Source organism: Elephas maximus, chromosome 11 (genome assembly GCF_024166365.1).
Source record: "Elephas maximus indicus isolate mEleMax1 chromosome 11, mEleMax1 primary haplotype, whole genome shotgun sequence".
NCBI lineage: Eukaryota > Metazoa > Chordata > Mammalia > Proboscidea > Elephantidae > Elephas > Elephas maximus.
The window spans coordinates 116,390,926-116,407,722 of record NC_064829.1 but is presented as its reverse complement, the minus strand read 5'-3'; the positions used below and the strand labels follow the sequence as shown (position 1 = coordinate 116,407,722).

The window sequence follows — 16,797 nt, the reverse complement described above, 5'->3', positions numbered from 1 at the left end:
AACATTTAGCTAATGGCCCTGCCCTCTAGGCTCTGGGTGTTGGCCACACTCTCTGGATTCAGAGTGGAGGCCCCTTGGTTCTGGGCCTCAGCTCTGCCTTTCAGGACTGGAACAGAACTCCGTTCCTTTGGATTTGTGGAGCCCCATTCTCCTAGTCTGTCTGAGCGGCAATCCTACCCCCTCAGCCCTGGCAGAGCCCCTTCTTCAGCCCCTTTGGTGTGGCAGCCCCATTCCCTTAGCTTTCGGCAGTGGATCTGATCCCATTCCACTGGCACTGCTGAACAGCAGCCCCACACTTTGGAATCAAGCTGGTGAAGATCTGACTCTTTGAAGCCTAAGAAACTTGGTTTCCTTACCTGCCAAATGGCAATAGGGAAGACAAATGCCTTCTCTACTTGAGGTGTTGGGGCCCGGGGCCAGTGAGACACGGAGTAGTAGGTCTTTTGCAACAGATTAGCCCAATGCAATAAATCATTTGATTTCCTGACTACTGCTTCCACATCCTTGCCTACACTTGTTATTATCTGACTTTTGGATTCTAGGCATCCTAGTGAGGTGGTATCTCCCTGTGGTTTTGATTTGCATTTCCTTGACAGCTAATGATGTCAAGCATCTTTTCATGTGCACATTGACCTCTTATGTATCTTCTTTGGAGAAATGTCTATTCAGATCCTTTGCCCACTCCCAAGCTTTTAGCATATCCTGGGTGTACCAAACCACAGTTGGGAAACATTACCTCATAAATTTAGCCAGGGATCTTCTAAACATCACTAGACCTGCCAAGATATTAAAGTGTAGTGAGAATAATTCAAAGATTTTGGTAGCAGAGAAAGGCAAATAAATCAATAAACAGATTGGGAGGTCCAGAGACAAACTGAACTCCACGTGAGAATTTATGATAAGAATGGAAGAAAAATTCTGTGGCAAAAGAGAAGTTATTTAGCGAATGGTAAGAAGTCGTGGTGGCACAAATGTTAAGCACATGACGGCTAACCAAAAGGTTGACAGTTCTTACCCACCCAGCGAGCGGCTCCACAGAAGAAAGATCTTGTGATCTGCTTCTGTAAAGATTACAGCCAACAAAACCCTATGGGGCAGTTCTACTCTGTCACACGGGGTTGCTGTGACTCGAAATTGAGTCAGGGAGGAATCCAAAGGGAAAGGAGGAGAAAGGAGGTGAAGAAGGCAAAGCAAAGGATACGTAGAGAGAGGGAGAGATAGAGTGAGCAGAGGAACAGAGAGAAGGAAGGAACTAAGCAAAAAAAGAGGGGGGAATAAAGAGAAAAGCAGACAGAGGGAAAAAACTACTGCTGTCCATTCGATTCTGTCTCATGGTGACCACACGTGTTTCAGAGCAGAATTGCTGTATAGGTTTTTCTTGGCTATGTGGAGCTTCTGGGTGAGCTCAAATCCTTTGAACCACCAGGAACAATTATATTTTAAGGAAATTAAAAGGCAAAATACAAAACAATATCTAACTTGTTTTAATTTATTTTTCCTTCATAAAAATCATATATATATCTATATGGTGAAAGACCCACACTCCCAGTGTAAAACGCAAATAGAAAATTGGGATTCAATACATAAAAGAAAAACTATAACATTAGGCAAAACCAGTAACAATATCTATGTAGATTTAACACTCTACAATGAAATAGGATAAACTGAAATCTATAAAACTGAAGAAAGTTTAAAATTAGGCAAAGAATACAAGCCAACAGTTAACTACAGAATAAATGCATATGACCAATAAGCATAGAGCATTCCTTGACTTGGTTTTTACACAAAGGATGAGAAGCAAATAACAGTGACATGTAGATTTCACTCATCAAGCTGAAAAACATGGGATTTCAAGGCTGTAAATCTTTATAGAAGCAGACCGCCACACCTGCTGATCTTTTTGGGCTAGCCAAGTGCTTTAAGCACTGAGACACCAGGGATCCCATTACAGGAATCTACAAGACATCACAAAATGGAGTACAATTACAACAGACTACAAAAGGGATGCTATTTTACACAAATTATATCATACTTCCAGGTGCTGCCACTGAACAAAGTTGAGTTGGGCCACCCTAACTCCTGCAGTATCAGCTTCAGGTCCGACAGGTTCCCTTGAAGATTCCCCAGGGGGAGAGTACTTTGGATGCCCAGGTAACACTCCCTGGGTCTGGGAGGTTCTCAGCGCAGGAACCCTGGGTTCAAAGGGATGTGATCCTCTCCCAGTACTTCTTTCTTGGTGGTAGTTAGGTCCTTCCTCTCTCCGCTTGCTTCTTTCTCATGTTATCTCTTGAAAGACAAATGGGGTGACTGAATCAATGATCATGACTTCAGTAAGGGTGGTGACTTAAGATGCATCCCACCCTAATCCTGCCTCATTAACATAACAAACATAACCAGTATCCCATTAACATAACCTAAACCTGCCTCCTGAACATAACAAACACAACCCATTCACAAATGGGATTATAACCACAGGCAGAGGTTAGGATTTACAACACATTAGAAAATGTAAATTGATTACATCAGGTCATAAGAGAAGATAATTACATTATAGGTACAGGTGCTATCACTGAACAATGAGACTGAATTGGGGCACCCTACCTGCTGCAGTATCAGCCTCACCTCTGCCAGATACCCTTGAAGATTCCCCAGGTTAAGAGTACCTTGGATGCATACATAACACTCCAGAAGCATGGGAAATAGTCCCAGTCTGAACTTGCTCAGCAGGGGTGTGTGCAGGCTTCCCAGGGCTGCCATGGAGACTGGGTTAACACGGAAGCTGAAGGTGGTGAGTTGGGAGCAGTGGCCCAGGGCAGGCAAGATGGCGGTGAGCTGGTAGTCCGTGATCCCACACCCATCTATTTCCAGGCAGTGGAGGTTCAGTGAGGATCTCTCCAGCAAAACTTGCAGGAACTCTGGACTTAGGCAGATCAGGCTGACATCACTGAAATTTAGGTACTTTATGTGGTTGGTGCTCTGGTACGAGGACAGGTATGTCAAGTTGAACTCCAAGAGCAAGCAATTAGTTATGGAGAGGGTCTTCAACGGGTCTTCAGATACCTGAGCACCTGGTCTGAGTGGCCTACCAGGAAGAAGACAGAGTCCAGCTGGTGCAGACTGAGCAAATGAGGGGTGAATTGGGCAACTAACATCTCCACTTCCTCCGCCACCCAGGGAATGAAATAATTAATGATGCGAGAGAGACAGAGTCTGTTCAGGCTAGCCATCTGGTCCAGGTGAGGAGAAACGTGGCCAGGGTGAATAGGTCCCAGGTGCCAATCACTTTCACCTCCTGGACACAGTCCAGCTGTACGGTTTTCGGGATTGTTGTTTGTTTTGTTCCTAATATATAGGAGTGGCATATCAACAAACTCCAGCTTCCTACAGCACAGGGGTTGCAGACATTTTCTCTGCTTGACCCTCTTAACGAGGAAGGTGAAGATTCATTCTGGGAAGCTTTCTTGAAGCACAGGTCTTCTATGAGTACCTCCACAGGGGGCAACAGTTGCTTCTCCACCATCCTTGAATCCTGCATCCTTCACTTGTTAGTCTTGGGCTCAGTGGCCTCTCCTTCCTCAAATGAGCACACACAGTCCCTGGCCCCGTTTCCAGACCATATGTTTCAGAACCTGGTATTAGCGTTCACTCATAAATCCAGCACTTTCAGTTTCCACCTCCTGAGGCAAACCTTCTGGGCAAGCAGGACATGGAGCCTATCCAATGCAGCTTTTAAGATGTCCCGGTGAGGCTGCTGAGCCTTCATCAGAGCTCCCAGGGGGAGGTGGGTGAAGGGCCAGGCCTGCACCATTGCAGTCAGTGTCTGGCTGTGTCTCCCAGTCACAGCCGCTATGAACAAGGGCAGGAAGAGCTCCGTGAGCAGTGGTTCCAGAGCAGTGATGGCCAAGGCCTCGTCCTGCAACAGGCTCTGGTTTGCAAGGTCCAAGAAGTTGGATGAGCCCAGCCGTTCTTGCTGATAAATCTGCTCCAAAAAGAATTCTGATCTGTGATTTGCAGGGTGGGTCTGCTGAGACCTCAGGGAGAGCCGGGGTGATGACTCCAATGGTCCAGGTTCTAGGTCCTTCAGAAACCTTTATAGGCCTTTCTGGTCATACTCCTCCCTTTTTCATCTTGCTATTTAAAAAAAAAAAAATTTAGGGGCTGGCAATTCCCAAGTTCATGGGTTAGACATCAGGCTGGAGTCTTCTCCTGATTCATGTAGCTGCAGGGGCTGACGAACCCAAAATTGGCAGGTCAGATCACTGGTCAGTGGCTACGGAGGCCAGGAATCCAAGATCCAATGATAAGACAATGGGCAGATGGATCAAGGGCCCTAAAGGCCAACAAATCCATGATCAGCAGGTGAGACTGAAGGCAGCTGGCTCAAGCCTCTATCTAGTTGGAGAGGAGCTAGATGCAGAATCCAGAGTGAAGAAAGCCTTGCTGGAACATCCAAGTATATAATGGAGGCAGGCCACTACCGAAAAGTTAATCCTTTCTACTGATTAGCTGCTCATAGCAGACCTCATCATGGAGGTGACTGAACTTTATTAAATCTCATTATGGAGGTGGTTACATTATCACATAACTGCCAAACTACATCCTAACTACCAAACCACTGAGAAACGTTGCCTAGCTAAGTTGACACACAACTTTAACCATCACAGTAGCCCCTATTCAAGCCTAGTTCGTCCAATGACAGCCTCAGATGTTCCCTGTCCCGGGAAGGAATGGGCATGACCAGGATGAACAGGTCCTAGGAACCATTCACTTCCGCCTCTTGGATACAGTTCAGTGACATCATTTTCAGGATCTTCCTAATATGTAGGAGTGGCATATCAACAAACTCCAGCTTCTTACAGCACAGATGTAGCAGAACTTTTCTTTGCTTGATCCTCTTACAGAGCAAGTAAAGGAATCTTCTGAGGTGACTTTCTTGAGGCAAGGGTCTCCTGTGAGCAGCTCTACAGAGGCCAAGTGCTGTTTCTCCCTGTCTTTGAATCGACCACTTTTCCACTCTTAGCCAAGAAGAAGTATGTCAAGTTGGACTCCAAAGTAAGAAATTAGTTATCAAGAGAGCCCTCAAGGGGATTTTCAGGCATCTGGTCCAGGTGGCCTTCGAGGAAGAGGACAGAGATCAAGTGGTTTTTGCTCATTCCTATGATCACCATTGCAGAGCTGGAGGTGCTCAGTCATGTATGTCAAGAAATTTAGAAGACAGTTTCCTGGCTGATCAACTAGAAGATTTCCATATTTGTGCCCATTCTAAAGGAAGGTGACCCAACAGAATGCAGAAATTATCAAACAATATCATTAATATCTCACACATGAAAAATTTTGCTGAAGATCATTCAGAAGTGATTGAAGCAGTACATTGACAGGGAACTGGCAGAATTTCAAGCCAGATTCAGAAGAGGACATGGAACTAGGGATATCATTCCTGATGTCAGATGGATCTTAACTGAAAGCAGAGAGTACCAAAAGATATTTACCTGTGTTTCATTGACTATACAAAGGCTTTCGACTTGTGTAGATCATAAGAAATTATGGATAACATTGCGAAGAATAGGAATTCCAAAGCACTTAATCGTGCTCATGCGGAACCTGTCCTTAGAACAAGAGGTAGTCGTTGGAACAGAACAAGGGGATACTGCGTGGTTTAAAGTCAGGAAAGGTGTGCGTCAGGGTTGTATCCTTTCACTATACTTCTTCAATCTGTATGCTGAGCCAACAATCTGAGAAGCTGGACTATATGAAGAATGAAGCACCAGTATTGGAGGAAGACTCCTTTAAAACCTGCGATATACAGATAACACAACCTTGCTTGCTGCAAGCAAAGAGGACTGGAAGCACTTACTGATCAATATCAAAGACTATAGCCTTCAGTATAAATTGCATCTCAATATAAAGAAAGCAAAAAACCTCACAACTGGACCAATAAGCAACATCATGACAAACGGAGAAAATATCGAAGTTGCCAAGGATTTCATCTTACTTGGAGTCACCATTTACACCCATGGAAGCAGCAGTCAGGAAACAAGATGACGTATTCTGCTGGGAAAGTCTGCTGTAAAAGATGTCTTTAAGGTATTGAAAAGCAAAGATGTCACTTTGAGGACTAAAGTGCACCTGCCTGTCCCAAGCCATGATATTTTCAGTCACCTCACATGCATGTGCAACCTGGACAATGTATAAGGAAGAGTGAAGGAGAACTGATTCATTTGAATTGTGGTGTTCGCAAAGAACATTGACTATAACACGGACTGCCAGAAAAAGGAACACGTCTGAAGAAGTACAGCCAAATTCCCCTTGTATGCCAGGATGGCAAGACCTCATCTCAAGTACTTTGGACATGTTATCAGAAGGGTTCAGTTTGTGGAGAAAGACATTATGCTTGGTGAGGTAGAGGGCCGGCAAAAAAGAGGAAGACCCTCGAAGAGACGGATTGATACAGCGGCTGTAACAATGGACTCAGAAATAGCAACGATTGGATGAATGGCACAGGACTGGATAGTGTTTCCTTCTGTTGTACATACAGTCGCCAGGAGTCGGAACCCACTCCACAGCACCTAACGGCAGCAACAACAAGGTTGCTGTGAGAATTAGAGAAAGGAACTCATGCACAGCACTTAGCACAGTGCTAGACACACGGGAAACACAGGGGAGAGCTTAAGAAGCAATTACCGTGCTGTCGATTCTGGTTGCTGGTGGCCCCATGTGTGTCAGAGTAGATCTCTGTTCCGCAGAGTTTTAAATGGCTGATTTTTTGGAATTAGATTGCCAAGCCTTTCTTCTGAGGAAAGCCACACAGGAAGAGGAATAGTTCCTGAGGCATTAAGCTTGTGGAGAAGGAATGAAGGTCCTCCTCCAATCTCTAGCTGCTTCTAATGTGTTTTAGGACAACCCTCACACAATGTGGTTGTTTGTCCCAGGCAGTAATGAAGTCTGATTTTTGTGACCTTTAGGACTGTAATTCAGAAATTAATCAGTCATTAAATCTGCTGCCCACGAGTCATGGAGAAATTTTCATGATTAGCATAGTTATTTCCAAATAAGTTGAGTGCTTGTGATAATGAGTTTGGTGGAGTTAGGAGAACAGGTTCCAAGCATGTGATCAGGATAACATGATTTAAGAGATCTGTGAAAAAAGCATCCCTCTGGTGAGAGCGCTGAGTTTAGAACTTGATACAGCTGATGTGGAACAGCTCACAGATCACCAAGAAGGGGAATTGACAGATCAGGACTGTCTCACTTATCTAGTGCTGCTGTGACGGGAATACCACAAGTGGGTAGCTGTAACAGAAATTTACTCTCTCACAGTTCAGGAGGCTAGAAATCTAAATACAGGAAACCAACTCCAGGAGAAGATTTTCTGTTTCTGTCAGCTCTGGGGGAAGGTCATTTTCATCAATCTTCTAATAGGTCTAAGAGTTTCTCAGATCAGGGATCCCAGGTCAAATGAGATTGACTCAACATACAACCTAATCCCATAAGTTAAGTCGTGCCTCATTAACGTAATTGCCTTTAATCCTGCCTCATTAACATCATAGAGGGCAGGATTTACAATACCTCGTATAATAACATCAGATCACAAAATGGAGGACAACCACACAACTCTGGGAATCATGGCCTAGCAAATTTGACACTTATTTGGGGAGGGGGTCGCAATTCAATCTATAACAAGTACTTTCTGGATTTTGAAAACAAAAGAAATGCTGAAGAAGAAATAAATAATGAGGAATTAGGATGGAGAGAAATTATCAAAATTTTTACACACAAATGAATAGATCGAGGGTTTCTAAACTAAATCAGGGTCTTCAGTTGCTTGAAACCCTGGACCCAAACGACGATCACTTAGCTAAAGTTGATAGGTAGATTCTGGAAGCAGTGAGATATTACCATGAAATATACGAAGAAAAAAAGACCATACAGACAGCTCAGTAAATTTATGACTAGAAACAGCATTGGAAATAAACCAGATGACCCAGAACCTTCCACAAGTGGAGTGTTATCTGCTACTGACAAAATGCCGTAGGCGCTGCCCTACTGTTCTTCATCGTTTGGATAGTTTTACGATTTGTGTATTTTTTATGTACGTATTAAAATATATCTGTAAGTTTACATGTACTGTTTATAACCCCCAAAGACAAAGATTGGCTATATAAAGATATTGGTAATAAAAGGCAATAATAATGAAAACTAAAAAAAAGGAAGTATTCCCGTCACCTCAGAGCAGACTTAGGACAGAGTTGTGAACCTGAGCCCGTGGTAACTCAGGGACTACCTGTATTTATCTGTGCAGATGCACTGGACTCTGTGTTTATCACCTGAGTAGCCTCCGTTCTCCACAGCGGCTGTCCCATTTTTCCATTCCCATAAGCACTGGATGAAGTTTCTTTTTCTCCACAACCTCCTCAACACCTACTGTTCTCGGTTTTTTCCATTTATTTGTCACTGCACTTCTATCTCCTCTTTTTTGACACTGTAACAGGACCCTGTCTTATCTACCTCTAGGTCCCCAGGATGACCACGAACAAAGACTCCCTAACTCAGCCCAGCTGAGGTTCTGATGAACTGGCCAAGGGAGGAATCTTCTCAGCCCATAGCGGGGAGCCACACCCACCTGAGAGGCCATCCATCCTGCCAGCATTTTGTCCTGAACTTCTGAGAGGGAGGAGCTTTCACTTGGGCTTCAAGATGGAGATGGAAACCAAAGACCTAGGCCCCCGTGGTCCCTCCTCCCAGCACCCTGCTGACCAGGCCTCCTTCCATCCTAACTCCTTTAAAGAAAGAGGCTCATATAAGGAGGAGGAACCTTCTGAAGGAAAAGGCAAGATACTCTCTTCCCAGTCAAGTGACAGCGGCACCCAGAGGTGCGGTAGGGACTTGGGCTGTTTGTAAGGAGGCTGGAGGGAGAGGTGGAGGTGGGGATATAGAGTCATGCATCTTTGGTTGGCTTTTATTTTGGGGACAAAAAAAAAAAAAAAGAAAAGAAAAACAACAGCCCATTGCTATTCAGTTGATTCCAGGGCTTAGTGACCTTCCTCGTGTAAAAAGTAGAGCTGAGCTCCATAGGGTTTCAAGGCTGTGACTTTTTTGGAAGCAGAACACCAGTCCTTTTATCCAAAATGCCTCTGGGTGGGTACAAACTGCCAAATTTTTCCTTAGTAGCTGCTTTCTCCACAGGAGTCTCTCTGGTTACTTCCGAAAAGAAGGAAGAAAATGGTCATAATTCTAGAGATGAGACCCGGAGTGCCTGCCACAGGGGACACTTGAAACTTACCCCAGGCACAGCAAGCTGACCCAAGCCTCATCCACAGGACACTAGCTGCTGCCCCTTTAGAGAAGCCAAGTGAATTCCCTGTGGGCTCTGCCCCAGGCCATCTACCAGGATGTGGCCCAGGTGAGGGCCCAGCAGGCATAGGTCCTGCTGATGTAGGAGGAGCTTCCATGGTTTGCCCAGCTCCAGGGGGAGCTATAAGCAAATGCCCAGACCTTCTACACAATGGCCACCCAGGAGGCCTACATCTTCCCTGCTGAGGGATGCCTCATCCCTGACCCACTGCCTCCCTTCAGGGACCGTTGACATTTTGAGGGGTTGTTATTGCTAGGTGCCATTCAGTCGGTTCCAACTCATAGCGCCCCTATGTACAACAGAACAAAACACTACCTGGTCCTGCGCCATCCTCACAAACTTTGTTATGCTTCAACATTTTGTTGCAGCCACTGTGTCAATCCATCTCATTGAGGGACTTGCTCTTTTTCACTGACCTTCTATTTTTTTTTTTTTCATTTTACCAAGCATAATGTCCTTCTCCAGGGACTGGTCCCTCCTGATAAAATGCCCAACATATGTGAGACGAAGTCTTGCCACCCTTGCTTCTAAGGAGCATTCTGGTTTTACTTCTTCCAAGACAGACTTGTTCGTTCTTCTGGCAGTCCATGGTATAGTCAACATTCTTTGCCAACACCATAATTCAAATGCATCAATTCTTCTTTGGATTTCTTTATTCATTGTCCAGGTTGCACATGGAAACACCATGGCTTGGGTCAGGCAGACCTCAGTCCTTAAAGTGATATCTTTGCTTTTCAACACTTTAAAGAGGTCTTTTGCAGCAGATTTGCCCAGTGCAGTGCATCCTTTGGTTTCTTGGCTGCTGCTTCTGACGTCGTTGATTGTGGATCCAAGTAAAACGAAATCCTTGACAACTTCAATTTTTACTCCATTTGTCATTATGTTGCTTATTGGCCCAGTTGTGAGGATTTGTGTTTTCTTTAAGTCGTAATCCATACTGAAGGCTGTAGTCTTTGATCTTCATCAATAAGAGCTTCAAGTCCTCTTCACTTTCAGCAAGCAACATTGTGTCATCTGCACATCAAGGTTGTTAATGAGTCTTCCATCAGTCTTGATGCCACCTTTTTCTTCATATAGTGTTATTTGCCCAGCATAGAGAATGAATAAGCATGGTGAAAAGATACAACCCTGATGCATACCTTTCCTAATTTTAAACTATACAGCATGCCCTTGTTCTGTTCCAAGGACTGCCTCTTGGTCTTTATACAGGTTCTACATGAACGCAATTAAGTGTTCTGGAATTCCCATTTTTCTCACAGTTCAGGAGGCTGGAAGTCTCGACTCAGGGCACCAGCTCCAGGAGAAGGCTTTCACTCTCTCTTGGTTCTGGAGGGAGATCATCATCATCAATCTTCCCCTGGTCTAGGAGTTTCTCAACCAGGGACCCCAGGTCAAAAGGACACACTCTATTCCCAGCTTTTCTTTCATAATGGTATGAGGTCCCTCTTTCTCTCTCTTCATTCCTCTCTTTTATATCCCAAAAGAAATTGACTCAGGATACACTCTAATCCTGCAAATTGCATCCTGCCTCATTAGCATAACTGCCTCTAATGTTTCCTCATTAACATCATGGTGGTTAGGATTTACAAAACATAAGATACTGGGAATCATGGCCTATGGAAGTTGACACACATTTTGGGGCCACAATTCAATCCATAACAGATGTTTACCTGCGTTTAATTGACATACAAAGGCATTCAACTGTGTGGATGATAACAAATTGTGGATAACATTGTGAGGAAAGGAAATTCCAGAATACTTAATTGTGCTCATGCAGAACCTATACATAGACCAAAAGTCAGTCATTTGAACAGAACAAGGGGATACTGCATGGTTTAAAATTGGAAAAGGTGTGCATCAGGACTGTATTCTTTCTTCATACTTATTCACTCTATACGCTGAGAAAATAATCTGAGAATCTTGGCCATATGAAGAAAAATATGGCATTGGGATTAGGGGAAGCCTAACAACCTGTGATGTTCAGATGACACAACCTTGCTTGCTGAAAGTGAAAAGGACTTGAAGTACTGGCTGATAAAAATGAAAGACTACAGCCCTCAGTATGGATTGCACCTCACCATCAAGAACACAAAAATCCTCACAACTGCATCAATAAGTAACATCATGATGAATGGTAAAAATATTGAACTGGTCAAGAATTTCATTTTACTTGGATCCACAATCAAGCCCTCAGAAGGAAGCAGCAATCAACAAATCAAATGAAGTATTGCATTAGGCAAATCTGCTGCAAAAGACCTCCTTAAAGTGTTGAAAAGCAAAGATGTCCGTCTGAGGACTGAGGTGTGCCTGGAGAAGCTATGGTATTTTCAATTCTCTCATATGCATGTGAAAGCTGGACAAAGAATAAGGAAGATAAAAAAAGATTTGAAGCATTCGAATTATGCGTTGGGTCAAGAATGTACAATATACCATGGACTTCCAGAAGAAGGAACAAACCTATCTTGAAAGAAGTACAGCCAGAATTCTCTTTAGAAGTGAGGATGGCAAGACTTTGTCTCACACACTTTGGACATGTTATAAGGAGGGACCAATCCATGGAGAAGGACGTCATGCTTGGAAGTGTAGAGGACCAATGAAAAAGAAGGATACCATGAATGAAAGGGACTAACAGTGGCTGCAACAACGGGCTCAAGCATAGCAAGAATTACGAGGACGGTGCAGGACTGGGAAGCATTTTGTTCTGTTGTACATAGGGTCACTGTGGGTTGGAAGACACTCGACACCACCTAACAACAACAGATGTTGAGTCAAAGCAGGGCATTATATAGTAATAAAATGGCCAAATCATCAAGAAGAGGTAACAAGTGTAAATACATACGGATCTAACATCATAGCCCTAAAATACATGAAGCAAACAGAGACAGAATTACAGGGAAAAATACTTCTACAATAGTAGCAGGAGACTTTAATACAACACTTTCAATAATGGCTATAGCACCTACACAGAACATCATTAAGGAAACAGTGGGTTTGAAGTACAACATAAATCAACATAAAACATACTTACCAGACGTCTGTAGACTACTCCACCCAATAACAGCACAATAAACGTTCTTCTCCAGTGCACATGAATCATTCTCAAGGAGATACCATACGCTAGGTCACTCTACACGTGTCAATACATTTAAAATGATCGAAATAACAAAATATCTTCTCCAACCATAGTGCAATGAAACTAGAAATCAGTAACAGAAGGAAAGCTCGAAATTACAAAAATATGTGGAAATTGAATAACACCGTATTAATCAAATCAAAAGGGAGATCAGAAAATACTTAGAGATGAATGAAAATGAAAGCACAGTATACGAAAACTTATGGGATGCAGTGAAGGCAGTGGTCAGAGGGAAATTTATAACGATGAATGCCTACGTTAAAAAAGAAATCCCTCAAATCAATAAGCTAACTTTGCAGCTGGAGGGATTAGAAAAGAAGAGTAAACGAAGCTCAATGCTACCAGAAGCAATGAAATAACAAACACCGGTGCTAAGATAAATAGGAAAACAATAGAGAGAATCGATGGAACCACAAGTTGGTGTTTTGGTAATATTGATAAAACTGAGAAATATTTAGCTAGATTGAAAAAGAAAAAAAGAGAAGATGTAAATAGTTAAAATCAGAAATGAAAATGAGAACATTACTCCCAGCCCTATGCAAATAAAAAGGATTAGAAGAGAATACTATGAACGATTGTATAACAACAAATTAGATAACTCAGAGGAAATGGACGAAATGGACATATTCCTAAAAATACATAAACTATGTAAATTGTCTCAAGAAGAAATAGAAAATCTCAACAGACCCATAACAAGTGAAGAGATTGAACTGGTAGTTCAAAAACTTGGTAGAGGGAGAAATTGGAACTGTCTGTCAAAAGGCTCATGTACCAATCATGAAATGGTGCTGTGTTATTTGAATGTGGACTTAGATTAATTGCAAATGTAATTTGTAAATTCTAGGGCAACCACTAAAAATATTGTTAAAGTATATATTATATTCCAAGAGGACAAAAAAAAAAAAAAAGGAATCATACAAATTGCCTAATTAAAGGCCAAGAAGGCAAAAAAAAAAAAAAAGAGGAGATAAAAAAATTGAAATTAAAAAGGAACAAAGAACAAAGGCAACAAATAGAAATAGTTATGAATATGGTAGATATCCAACTCATAGTGACCCTATAGGACAGAGTGGAAGTGCCCCATAGAGTTTCCAAGGAGTGCCTGGTGGATTTGAACTGCTGACCTCTTGGTTAGCAGCTGTAGCACTTAACCACTACGCCACCAGGGTTTGAGTTGCAATCGGCTTGACGGCAGTGGGAGTGGGATGGTAGATATTAATTCAAGTAGATAAGTAATCATTTTAAATGTGACTGGGGATTTTCCTCAAGCTTCCCCCATGACAGACATTATTCAGTCTAAAAATCGTGATTTTTCTATTATTATCCAGAATGTTACTCTATCTAATACAGGGACATATTTCTGTGTGAAATTTAGGAAAGGATCCCCCATGGATGTTGAAATCAGCCGGGGACAGGGGACTTGTGTGATTATTGGAAGAAAAGAATCATCTCACCTTCCAGATGGCTGGGACTGGTCATCTAATGGTCTAGTTACCATGTCCCAAGCTGTGGCTAAGGGAGGGAATCTCAGTGACTTCTGGGTGTCCCACCATTTCCCACGATCTGGTACCCCCCCAGGTCCTATGGCTGATCTGGTTTTTGACTACGATAAAATTATGTCTGAGGGTGTGTTAACACACCATGCTCCCAAGCACCTATAAGGCCAAGATTAGTGCAATATCCTTTTTCCAGCCCTTGTTTTTTTCCTCCATAATCTATAAAACCACAGTGAAAAAAGAAATTGAGAATTTAAGTCCCTAGCACGCCAAATACAAATAGATCAGCAAATTTTCAGCTCCTCTCTTCATGCAACGACTCTCTCGTCTATCCTTATTTGTTATGTTTTAATTCAAGCCTAGATGTCCTGAATGAAGATTTGTCTTTATCTGCCCTGCCAGGTTATACTTTTCCATGTGGAGGTAAGCCATACCCCAATAGCGAGTCGCCCAACTCATCTAACTTGCCCTGGACTTGGGCCATCCAATGCTTAAATGGGATCCACTTCATGGGTCAACACACCTTAGGGTTCCTAGTCTTTCCCACCCAAGTTCATTCCGTCACCAGCATTCCACATCCATCAAGAAAAAAGCGAGATGTTTTCTCTGTAGATCCCGTTACGTTAGAAACCCGGAATGACAGTTATAACCCGGTGTTAAAAGAAACTGGTTTTGGTTGGTGGTTTCTGAAGACCATAAACCCTGGACTAGGGATGTACCATATGGAAATGGCTGTTGAAAGCCTTTCAGATACAATCCATTTGTTAGCCATGGGTACAGAAAGAGCCCTGAAGGCCCAGCAAGCCTCCTTAAATTCCCTGGAAGAAGTGGTCTTAGACAACAGAATTGCATTGGACTTCCTATTGGGAAAATCAGGCGGTGTTTGTGCCATAATGAATAAGACTTGTTGTACCTGAATTAACACTTCGGAAGAAGTGGACATCAGATTAAAAGCAATCTATAAAGTTGCTGAATGGACAAATCCCATAGCACGGCCCAGTGGACTGTGGGATTAGATCTGGAATATTTTAACAGTATGTATTTGTTGTTCCGTGTTTTCTAAAAATCTGTGCCAAAGGAACTCAGACCACCTTAAAGGCAGGAAATATATTTGCCCTAATTGGCCATGGGAATTCTCCCGTCAACCAAAGAGATGCTCACCATCTGATTCAATTAAACACTATTGCCTTTCGTACTAACTCTACTTCCAACACCAACCCTAAATAAACATTCCCTGACTTCATGCCCCTCTTCAGCAGGAAGCAGCCAGATTGAGTGGTGCCCTGTTTCCCAAGATTGAGAAACCTTCAGAAAAAAGAGGGGATTGGAGTAGAGAAAATACATTTTCTATAGTGTTTCGTATTAAAATAAGAGAGGATGTATTTTCTAGGTTAGCTGTGTAAGCTGTGATTAAAATCTTTAGTCTTTGAAAACGTTGATTATTTGCTCTGGAATCTGTCTCATGATTGTTCCTTTGTAGAAAAACAAATTCCATTGCAGAAAAACAGGGTAATCAAGATTTTGTTGTTGTTGATTAAACCATGTTTCTCTCCGAGGTGACAAAAACAATGAGCGATACCATCAGGACCCGAGATAATTGAGCAAAACCCGGACTCATCTTGTGAAGGAAATCAGGATGGCGTGAAGAGGCCTGCAAGACGTCAACAATAAGTCACTTCGTCAACAATAAGTCACTTCGTCATTACGTCCCCCTCAAAGAAGAATCAGAATTCCGGGAAATTTCTAAACCTGGATCCTCTCCCTGTAAAGCCCTCTTGTACCCTCTTGAGGCAGACAGAATCTGGGAGAATTTTACTTCCTCTGCCTCTTGAACACGGAGTTCAATAAAGCCCTCTTGCTGCTTACCTCCTCCTACCTCACTACTGGCTTGCAGCAGGCAGCTGAATCCACCATTTCCGGTAACGCTTCCTCCAGGGGTCCCGGGCTCTCCTTCATTCTGGGGGTTGTGTGTCTGTAAACTGGCTCAAGTCTGGGAATTGATTGAAGGCGAATGACTCTTCTGGTTTTTCGAGTTAGACTGCTGTTCACTTGACGTATAATTCTTCCACTTGTACAGATCAAGTAAACACTTGGTAGACTTCCATTTCACTCTTAAGGACACCATGACTAGCCAATGCCATAAGTCCGTATCAGTGAGAATATTCATTCTCATTACTGCTTTGGCTCCACTGTCTATTATGTTAACCACACCTACCTTGTTTTTGTCCATTCAGTTACCCACTTGACCCCTAACACCAAGGCGTCCAATCAGCCCCATTTCAGGTAAAACTATTTAGGTGTCTTAATTCTTCCCCTGAGATTCCGGAACCTCAGCCTGAGACCTTGCAATCTCCCACTGCCACGTCTCGGCTGCAATAAATCCCTTTCGATTTTACCTTAAGGGAGCTGGAAAGCCTTTTCTCTCCAACATTTTGGCGTAGTTAATCGGCAGGGTTTTTGGAGTTACCCTTCCCAGGGAGACCCGAAGACCTGAAACACGGGACTCTGGCACCAAGGGCCCCTTTGTGTGCCCCTCCCTGCAGCTTTTTCGGACCCTTCTGGCTGTCTGGGGGTAAGTGCTCCCGAAAAGCAAGCTGTGCATTTCCCCGTGGCTCTGTTGAGAATCTAGCCCCGAACTATTTCGGTGCAGCTTTTGTGGAGATTAACCGAAGTCATTTCTCTGCTCCCGGTTTTTCTCTTTCTCCTTCGCGGTGGAATCAGCCTGTGAGCTTGTTGGAACTTCGCGTTCCACCTTTACTGTCCTCGGAAGCCTGTTACAACGTTGGGTTTCCAATTGCGTTCCCAGAGTGCCATCT

At 43.2% G+C, this 16,797-nt stretch overlaps 2 protein-coding genes across 2 annotated transcripts in view; both read right to left on the bottom strand.

The window, feature by feature from the left end:
• LOC126086096 (zinc finger protein 571-like) overlaps positions 1-16,371 on the bottom strand; it is a 61,420-nt gene extending 45,049 nt beyond the window's left edge. The window contains exon 1 of the mRNA XM_049902212.1: positions 15,848-16,371. The gene's annotated coding sequence lies outside the window, so the exon portion shown is untranslated. The remainder of the gene's footprint in view (positions 1-15,847) is intronic.
• Positions 1,517-15,937, bottom strand: LOC126086332 (melanoma antigen preferentially expressed in tumors-like). The gene is given in 5 exon segments (XM_049902486.1): positions 1,517-2,286; positions 2,602-3,053; positions 3,056-3,443; positions 3,650-4,088; positions 15,858-15,937. Coding segments are annotated over 5 exon segments (1,365 nt in total). The 3' UTR covers positions 1,517-2,280.
• Positions 16,372-16,797: the final 426 nt, after the last annotated feature.